This window comes from Priapulus caudatus, unplaced genomic scaffold, assembly GCF_000485595.1.
Source record: "Priapulus caudatus unplaced genomic scaffold, Priapulus_caudatus-5.0.1 Scaffold1025, whole genome shotgun sequence".
Classification (NCBI taxonomy): Eukaryota; Metazoa; Priapulida; class Priapulimorpha; order Priapulimorphida; family Priapulidae; genus Priapulus; species Priapulus caudatus.
The window spans coordinates 45,510-55,156 of NW_014578086.1; the positions used below are offsets into that span (position 1 = coordinate 45,510).

Consider the following 9,647-nt stretch of genomic DNA (forward strand, 5'->3'; position numbering starts at 1 on the left):
CTCTCTCTCTCTCTCTCTCTCTCTCTCTCTCTCTCTCTCTCTCTCTCTGTCTCTCTGTCTCTCTGTCTGTCTCTCTCTCTTCTCTCACCAGGAATGTTCCGAGCGTCTTTCCCATCACCATGTAGAAGAGATCGTGCGCGGCGGCGCTGGCGACCATGAAGAAGTCTGTGAGGAAGAGGTACTCGCGGCAGCAGTTGTCCAGCAGCGCGTAGTGCATGCTCCTGAACAGCGCCTCGTACGCAAACTGAAGCGAGATGGAGAGTCAGATCACAGGCACTGTCACAACACACCCTCGCGACTAGCTCGCAAACAGTACTAGTGACTCGTACGCGTACTGAAGCGAGACGGAGAGGTCACGTCAACCATCGAGCACCAAGAAGTACCTACACCCTTGCGACTAGCTTGAACTACTGAAGCGAGACGGAGAGTCCGACAACACACCCTCGCGACTAGCTTGGCCCTACCTTCCACCATGCACTACCCTTGTGATCAGCCTTGAATGCGTACTGAAGCGAGACGGAGGATCACATAGCAAGCACCATCCCACAACACACTCTCGCGACTAGCTTGGCCCTACCCTCGACCGTGCACAACCCTTGTGATCAGCTCAGAGTTTGGCCCGATCTCGAAACAATCTGTCCCAGAGCGTAGCCAGACCACAAAGCTATTGCAATGTCCAGCCTTAGCTATACCTCAAAAGTAATTGCCATGCTTGACTTTAGCCTTGCCTTAATTAGTGCTTGACCTTAGGACGACCTCGAAGCAATTAACGACACTGTTTAACGTGCAACCCTGAACAACCCCGCGACTACGTCGCTGGCCTTTTTTTACTGAAGGTGAGCTTATATTCTCACTTTTACCAACGTGCCATCATAAAACCATTAAACATAAATAATGATAATAATAATAATAATAATAATAATAGCAACAACAACAACAATAAGAATAATATTAATAATAACAACAATAATAATAACAATAGTAAATCTCGCCCCTCCCCCACCTTTCTGTCAGACTTCTGCGCGGCGTGCGGCACGATGATCGAAGCCTCCAGCTCGCTCGTGAGGATGTTGCCGCGGCTACTCAGCGTGAAGATCGTCGAGCGCTGCTTCAGCTGCGGCTTCGATGAAAAGAGGCCGCGCTTCGCCGTGTCCTCGACGCCCATCAGGTCCTCCTTGTCGGCGACGTCCTCGTACTGCGCAGGGGTAGAAATTAACTTTTGAACAAGCGAGTCCCTGCCCTCAAAAAAAGGGAGTGCGCCGCAAAATAAGGGATTCCGCAGTCTGAAGTTCAAAACTAAAGATATTAACAAAAAGGACATCTGCAATGCACGTCTGCCAAATTTGCTTCGGACATTTGCTAAAAAAATACGGTAATTTCGCGCGGCCATGCTCTGGAACGACCTAGTTAGTATATCATAATTTTCAGGGAGTCACGCGGACTCTTGCTTATGTGAAAGCAAGGAGTCCGACAGTAAATCAGGGAATATTTGACTCCGGACTCGCGTTAATTTCGCACCCTGCTGCGGGTAGGAGGAGGAGGAGAAGTTACCGCGCCGACGAGGACGCTCGCACACACGAGGATGCTGACTAACAGAGAACAGAGAGCGCCCTCTCAACATACACATATGCAGATGCAGACGTAGACTCAGACATAGATGCAGACGCACGCATGCATGCACGCACACACACACCAATTGACCCAAACACAGACACACGCACGCATGCACGCACACACACACCAATTGACCCAAACACAGACACACGCAAGCACGCACGCACGCACACACATACACATACGGCGATGTAGACACACAGACACAGACACAAACACACACACACACATAGACAAGATGGACACACGCATGCACGCACGCACCCACGCACGCATACGGCGGTGTAGACACAGACACACACACATAGACAGACACAGACATAGAAAACGAGACTACGACACGGACGCAGACACACGCCGACCTGCAGCTTCATGATCCTGTTGCTGTAGCTGCGGAAGTAGGAGTAATAGATCTTGCTCATCGTGTCTACATACTCATCGCGAACCTCCTTCGCTACGTGTCTCTCATTCGCCAGCAGAAACTCATAGAAGAATCTGCGAAACAAACAAACGAACTATCTAATAAAAATGCACAACAATGCATGCCTGCGATCGCTCATCTCTCTATAGAGTCCTCTATATATTATGTCTCCTACTGCTATGTTTCTATCATGCATTCCTACTATTGCTTGTTTACACTCATAAAGGGCCCTCTCTCTATATATATTATATATATATATATATATATATTATGGCTTCTCTATTGTGTTCCTTTTATGTATGCCTGCTATTGCTTGTCTATCATGCTCATATAGGTCCAACTGTGTACATGTGCTATGGCTTGTCTACCATCTTTCTATGAATGCCTAGCACGTATGCTTCTTACGGCTTGCAAACTACGTCCATGCTATTTATGCTTCTCATCACGCCACTCATGCCTCCCACGTCTTGTCTATCTTATTTACATAGTACTATTTACATGTACTATGTACATGTACATGTGCTCTACCATCTTTCTATGAATGCCTAGCATGTATGTATGCTTTATGCATGCTTCTTACGGCTTCTGAGCTACTTCCACGAGAGCCAGCTCTATTTACGCTTCCTATCCTGCCACTCATGCCTCCCACGGCCTTTCCGCCGCGCTTCGACAGGCCCCGTCGCATTCCCAAGTTTTCGCCGAGAGAGCTGTCGCATAAACCTCCGTTCGCTAACGACACAACCTCCATTCGCTAACGACGCAACCTCCATTCGCTAACGATGTGTGCGAGGCGAGAGTGATCACCTGAACTTGAGCATGGCGTTCTGCGGCACCTGATAGTTGGTCATCGGCTTGCGAAACTGATAGATCCTCAGCAGCAGGAACTCGCGAATCTTCGCTATGGCCTTGATCTTCAGCTTCTCCAGCACGTCCTAGCGAGCGAAACAGTAAACATGGCAGCGCGTTCACTGGCAACTACATTAGTTCCTGCATTACACGTCCTAGCACAAAGTTCGACGTTTTTACAGTGGCAAGCGTGTTTACTGGCAACTACATTAGTTCCTGCATTACACGTCCTAGCACAAAGTTCGACGTTTTTACAGTGGCAAGCAAATTTACTGGCAACTACATTAGTATTAGGAGCAAAATGGAAAAATGAGCATCAAGTTATAAAATCGTTTTTTATTTTTTTTATGGTAACAGACAACCGTTTACATTACACATTCCCGCAATGACAGCTTTTAAGGAAAGTTCGTGGGAATCGTCGAAAAGCTCAAAAAACGAGAGGTTTTTTTCGCCAGTGTTTTCTCGAGATCTGCTGCGACGCGAAATGCAGAGACTTCGCTCCCACGAACAGGATTTACTCGCTCGACGATGGTCGAATTTACCTTCACGTCTAGCGCCGACTTGGAATCGTGGAACGACTGCTCTTTGACGAAGTTGATTTTGTGGTTCAGCTCGTGCAGTTGTTCAAGGAAATTTCGCTCTGTGACAGGAACGTCTAATATGGTGCTACAAAACACACGTACGTGCATAGAGAGCACAATTAGCTGCAGTCAGTGACAATAGGTATTTGCAGGATGCACACATCACGTATTCTCGTACGAGCTGGTAACTTGATGCATTTGCTATCACTTTGGTCGCAAACAGCCATTGCTTACAGATTTACAAGTATATGTGACTACTGTCGACACAAAATGGTTTACTGAGAGAGTTTATTTCGATGTCTTTACCTCGATCTAACGTGGTGTTAATTTAGGTGCATTCCTGTGGAAACATGTGTAGCTACATGTGACAACTCATCTCTGTTTAAACACTGCAGGTACTATAGTTTCACGTTTACTGTTGTTGAAATGTGCACAAAAAAGTGCCGACTCATAATAAAAAATAAAAAAAACTGTATCTAGAGTAACTCTCTACTCCTACAATGGTAATACATACTTTATCATGAAATCAGGAACAACAATCTCATGGACGAATTGGCTTAGCTCTCCTCTTACGCTCTGCAACGTGAAAAAATACGATAACACACAAATCACATCATTGTATGCTAGCTGATAACCACACAATAATATAACGTCATTGTAGAAAGGGGTTAAATGAATCAGTGATCCATTCATACAACAATCGGGAGTAATTAGAATTTAGTCCTGATTTGGCACCGAGATCAAACGTCTGCATATCCTATAACACATGACTATTTTATGGAGCTAATTAAGATGATAATTAAGGAATCTTGGTGATACTACCAATATAAAACAAAGGTTTGGCTCATCAACGACCCAACAGACAGTTAGCAGACGTGGACCACAGCATTCATCGCCTACCTGTCTATTCTTCAGCTTTACGTTCATGGCTATCGACTGCTCCTGTAGCGTCTGTATCTCGTCGCTGATGCTGCTCAGGTCTGTCTGGAAACCACTCAGCATTTGCTCCATTCTCTGCCAACAAACAACATATGTTTATATGTTATATGTTAACATGTGATATGTCAGAACGTAGAGAGCTGTACAAGGTAAAGGGTAGCTAGTACTGTAAGCTGGGCTAAAAGTAAAAAAAAAGAGTAAAAGTAAAAAGTAAACGTATGGTAATGTCACGATAAATACTAGACTAAACATCTATATTTACATGAGGAGCGCAGTAATGATGCAAGTGTTGCAATGCTTGGAATAATTGCAATAAGCTCGTTTATTAATTACTGTTCTCTGACTATGGATATTAGAGCTGACTGCATGATAAAATAGCAATAAGTACAAAGCCACAAATTACATGCCCAATGCATACACACACTGGCTAAGGTAATCCGCCAGGAGCGAATAAAGACAAATTTTGTACTTGTTCACTTGTGATACCACATACATAAACATGAGGGATGCACATATTCCTGACCCCTCCCACCTTTACTGTCACTACTACACCTAATGAAATATAACACTGTTACCAAGCTAGGGGAACTTTCTTAAGCTAAAGGTTCCTAATCATACATAACTATACATACAAGAAGTCAAGAACATACACATATATATATATATATATTAATATATACAGGCACAGTGTTCATACCTCAAGAATAGAATCACAAGCTGTGATCTGATTGTGCAAGCTGGCAATGTTTTGACTTTCCTTGATATCTATCAAAGTGCGCTGATTTAAGGAAACCTACGTGCGATTAAATCTTAGCCTGACCGACTGCATCTTCCGACTGCATCGATAATACAGTGGACCCCCGAGTTAGGAATTTAATTCGTTCCACAGATTTGTTCGTATCTCCAAAAATTCGTATCTCGAACCTTATATAGGACGTACAGCAATTTACGTACAGCAAGTGCAATCATGAAAGCACAACCACATTCAATGAGTCACGAACTTAAACTGACTCACCAAAAGATGAACTGTACTACCATGTCACTGACCACACTATTATATTACACAATTTACAATATTAAAAAAAATGACTAACCACCCTTGTATGCCACCTATTATACTAAATCACTTTCCACACCACATCTACATCTATCTATGCTGCAGTTAAATATTCTGGATACAGTCTTGTATTGAAGCATTCTCAACTTGTAGAAGTTCAGATTCAATTTCTCTAGAATACTGCCTAAGGTCGACACCCTGCAAGAACACAAATACGAATATATTAATAGAAATAAAACAAGGGTTCATGATGTGAGGCAATAAATTCCCTTTACAAATCAGTAATTGTTAATGTAGACTTTACACTCTCATAACATCGAGTCTTAACACCTAGGTCTTGACCTTAATTGATTCATGGAGCCAAATTAAAAATGCAATCTAATTGATATTAAAATTACATTTAAAAGCAACTAAAACATTGTGTATAATTATTTCACATGATTACATGTGATAACTTACAGTTTTCAATGCCTCTTTTACTAGTTCATCTTCAAGGTTTTCTTGAATGTGCACTAAAATAATCAATCAAACATGTAAGTACAAGAATCAGTCATCAGAGTACCAGTTTTTCCACATCACTATATATAGACAATCAAGCTCACCCTTTAATTTTGTGTTTGTTTATATTCAGGATAGGTTTGCCAACGGTCAAATTGCACTGAAGCGAGAAGTGAGAACTCTCACTCTTTCCATTGCGACCTTCAGTCTTCTCAATTATTTTTTTGAACTACCCAGAACTTTTACTCAGTGCGTGAACCCCTGATATTCTGCGGGCGTGCTATATGAACTAGCTGCTATGTTGTGTAGGTAAAATCAAGTGTAGGTAATATCAGCATGCCATCTCTCGAGTAGAGCAGTCCCAGGGCTAAGACAATGTAGAGCAAAGAATTCTGTGATCAGGCATATATCATCTCCGAAGATACGCCCTGGTGACAACAGCTGTTGCCGAAACAAATGCATTGCAATTAATTTCGGACAATTCTAAATTGCATTCACTTCACCCATTGATTGTCCCCACAGCATCACTAGGCAGATGACATCATGCTGATATCACAGACTAGCTAATCACTGCTCACAGGGTCCATGTCCCCCAAGGTACTGCCGGAACGTACCCTGGGTACGGTCCGGTATACCGGAACGTACCCTGGTAACTATCTGATATGGTTAGGGTTAGGGTTAGGGTTAAGGTTAGGGAGTAGGCATAGGCGACTCCCTAGACTCGTTAGTGGAGTAGGCGAGGTACGGTCCGGCATATTAGATAGTACTTACCAGGGTACGTTCCGGTATACCGTACCGTACCCAGGGTACGTTCCGGCAGAACCCTGGGGGACATATAGACTCTCTCAGTCGTAATACCACATGCGTCTATACAGAAGAATTGCTCCAACCTGTGATTGGAGGATGAAAATAGACCCCGCCCACTCCCGCCGCATACGCTATGCTATGACGGGTAGGAACGTGTACTAACTATCATATGGAGCGAACGATTTGAGTTACATTTCTATAAATTCTAGCTATTATAGACACATGTCTTAGCCTTAATCTCAGTGAATTTTGAGTCTATTGAAGCGCGATTAGTCTAATTAATTAGCAAATATGCACGCGCGGCTATGACCGGTGAAACGAAACGTCACGAATTCTATTTTTATCCTCCAAAAATGGAAAAGTGGGCGGGGTCTATTTTTATCCTCCAATCACAGGTCGGAGCAATTCCTCTGTTTAGACGCATGTGTAATACCGAGTGTGGACGCTACAGTTACAATATATTGTCTACGTGACAGAGCAAGCTATTCTCCATAAACATTTGGGCCCAAGGATAGAGAACATGGGTCACAATAAAACCAATGTGCCTAACCCTAACCCTAATTCTAACCCTAACCCTAATCCTAACCCTAACCCTAACCATAACCATAACCCTAACCTATTATATTGATATAATATTATATTTATATTGATGTAAATGACATTGGTTTTATTGGGACCCATGTTCTCTATCCTTGAACCAACATTTGTGTGAATTATGGTGCTTACTATCCACAGCATCAAGGACGTTATCCTCAGACACCATATCAAAACGATGAACATTAGTGTCTTGCATATCACCACCCTGAAATTATGAAACAAAATATTAATGGCATTTTTTTCAATTGATTATTATAACTTAAAACTTAAACTTATAACATAAGCATTAAATTAATGTCAGATGATCAAGTGTCAGTGACACAGTGACAGTGGCAGAGTAATTACATTGTTATTGCAAATATTTAATATGGGACGTGTCACTGCCAGTACAAACGAGTTCATATTTTACCTCTCCAAGATATAACATAGTCTGCATTGCTAACAGTGTTGCTGCGCCCTGTGTCTACGAAATTCCAATACTTCTTGGGGTTTACCTGTGAATAATAATAGTTTACCTCAGCTGGCATATTTTCATCGACCTCCATAATGAGATTGCAGCGCCATCTACATGTGCTGTACTGAACATCAGCTACAAAACTTCCATGCCTTTCGACTTGCTAACATTTATGTAGTAAGAGATTTTTGAACTGATTTTGAAATTTTGAACATCAAAACGCGAATAACCACAACACAGAGATAATAACATTTTTGTGCAAAATAAAGTAAACTAATAAAACTAATGCAGTACGCGACACGATCGCCGACCGAAAGCAAGGTACATAGAAATACATACATACAAGAGCAGATAAAGAAGGAGCTTCTTTATCTGCTCTTGATACATATTATCAGGAGTAGATAATAGGGAATCCCTATTATCTACTCCTGATATTATACGTATATGTATGCATTTCTGTAGATACAATAATGTAACCCAACAAGAGTAGGGGTAGCCCTACTCTTGTTGGGTTACATTATTGTATCTAGCATTTCTGTAGCAAGGTAATTGCATGTGCATGTCACTCGGTGTCGGGGGGACTCGGGGCTCTCTCTATTATATTATGTCAAGGAGGCGGTATGGTCCTTATTTCTTAAAGAAAACTACGACGTATTTCCTATTTTTTAAACAAACAAAAAACAAACATTTTTAGCAGATAGTAGGCATACGCACAGACACATGCGACCATATATTGTATCGCACGTTATAATGAGGTTTGGGAGATTTGCCTCTTTATAATTAATAAAATTAGGTAGTGGGATAGATAGTTTCATCCAAAACTATACTCCCGAGAATGTTTTCTCTATAGGTGCTTATAATGGACAAAAATATATGCCTACGTAACTATATTCAATGAGTATAGAAGTAAATCCACCCTACGATACTACCGTATCACTATGTTTCGGTAAAGTTACCATGCATGTATTTCCTGACCTTTCAAGAAGTTATGTTCTAGCCATAGTCCTAGCACAACAGTTTCCTCTTCGGCGGGAAACGGCGCAAAACATTTGTTTGCGGCTTCTTTGTTATTGAGCCGTATTTATCATTTCTTTTCCTAGTAGGCCCCTATGTATATTCTCATGTAATGTATAGTAGAACAACGAATTCATAATATGTTCGCAATTCCCTGTTCAAATTCCGACTAGAATTAAGGCGCAAGTCATACCCACTCGGTAACAATATTAAAGCAGAATGAAGATAAACTTGAAACAGATCGACCACGCACTACGTCAAGTCGAATTTGCGAGCGCTATTTGCAAGTGCAATTTACAAGTGCAATTTGTCATCCAGTCATTATCCACACAGTATGCTCAACGACCAACCATTGTTTACCGATCGTAACAGAATAGCATCGCCATCGAAATCGCGTAGCAAAATCTGAATTAAATTTTGATTCGCGCAAATACTGCTAAACGCCCATTTGAGGTGAATGGCGAGTTTGCAAATAGATGGACATATTATATTGCACCGGCACCGTAGGAGACGAGTTTTATTTGCTACAAGGACCACAATGTAAATAAGTGTGCTAGTCGTGCTTTTTGTGTATATATCCTTGGTAGTTATCCAATTTTAAGAATTCATAATTTTATTGTAAAAGTAAAAATGTATTGTATATGATGGATAATTGCCTAAATAAATAAATAAAAATAAAAAATAAAAATCAATAAAGCGCTATTAGTAATTTGTTTAACTCTGATCTTATGTATAGAACATCTACGCATAAAATTATGGTTTATACGCGCTCGTAGTTCCAACTAACTACCAATAATCACCATTATATATATATATATA

At 41.5% G+C, this 9,647-nt stretch overlaps 1 protein-coding gene across 3 annotated transcripts in view; it reads right to left on the minus strand.

The window, feature by feature from the left end:
- LOC106815029 (vacuolar protein sorting-associated protein 52 homolog) overlaps window positions 1-7,934 on the minus strand; it is a 20,470-nt gene extending 12,536 nt beyond the window's left edge. The window contains exons 1-12 of one of the 3 annotated variants that reach the window (XM_014819451.1): window positions 7,876-7,934; window positions 7,490-7,565; window positions 5,918-5,970; window positions 5,581-5,656; window positions 5,099-5,166; window positions 4,363-4,476; window positions 3,977-4,038; window positions 3,424-3,547; window positions 2,840-2,967; window positions 1,977-2,109; window positions 1,004-1,195; window positions 89-244 (exon numbers count right to left, since the gene is read on the minus strand). In XM_014819451.1, the coding sequence (XP_014674937.1) occupies window positions 89-244; window positions 1,004-1,195; window positions 1,977-2,109; window positions 2,840-2,967; window positions 3,424-3,547; window positions 3,977-4,038; window positions 4,363-4,476; window positions 5,099-5,166; window positions 5,581-5,656; window positions 5,918-5,970; window positions 7,490-7,565; window positions 7,876-7,905 (1,212 nt within the window). In that variant the 5' untranslated portion in view covers window positions 7,906-7,934. Of the gene's footprint in view, window positions 1-88; window positions 245-1,003; window positions 1,196-1,976; window positions 2,110-2,839; window positions 2,968-3,423; window positions 3,548-3,976; window positions 4,039-4,362; window positions 4,477-5,098; window positions 5,167-5,580; window positions 5,657-5,917; window positions 5,971-7,489; window positions 7,566-7,769 lie in introns of all 3 variants that reach the window. The other 2 variants (XM_014819450.1, XM_014819452.1) reach the window with 2 other exon arrangements.
- Window positions 7,935-9,647: the final 1,713 nt, after the last annotated feature.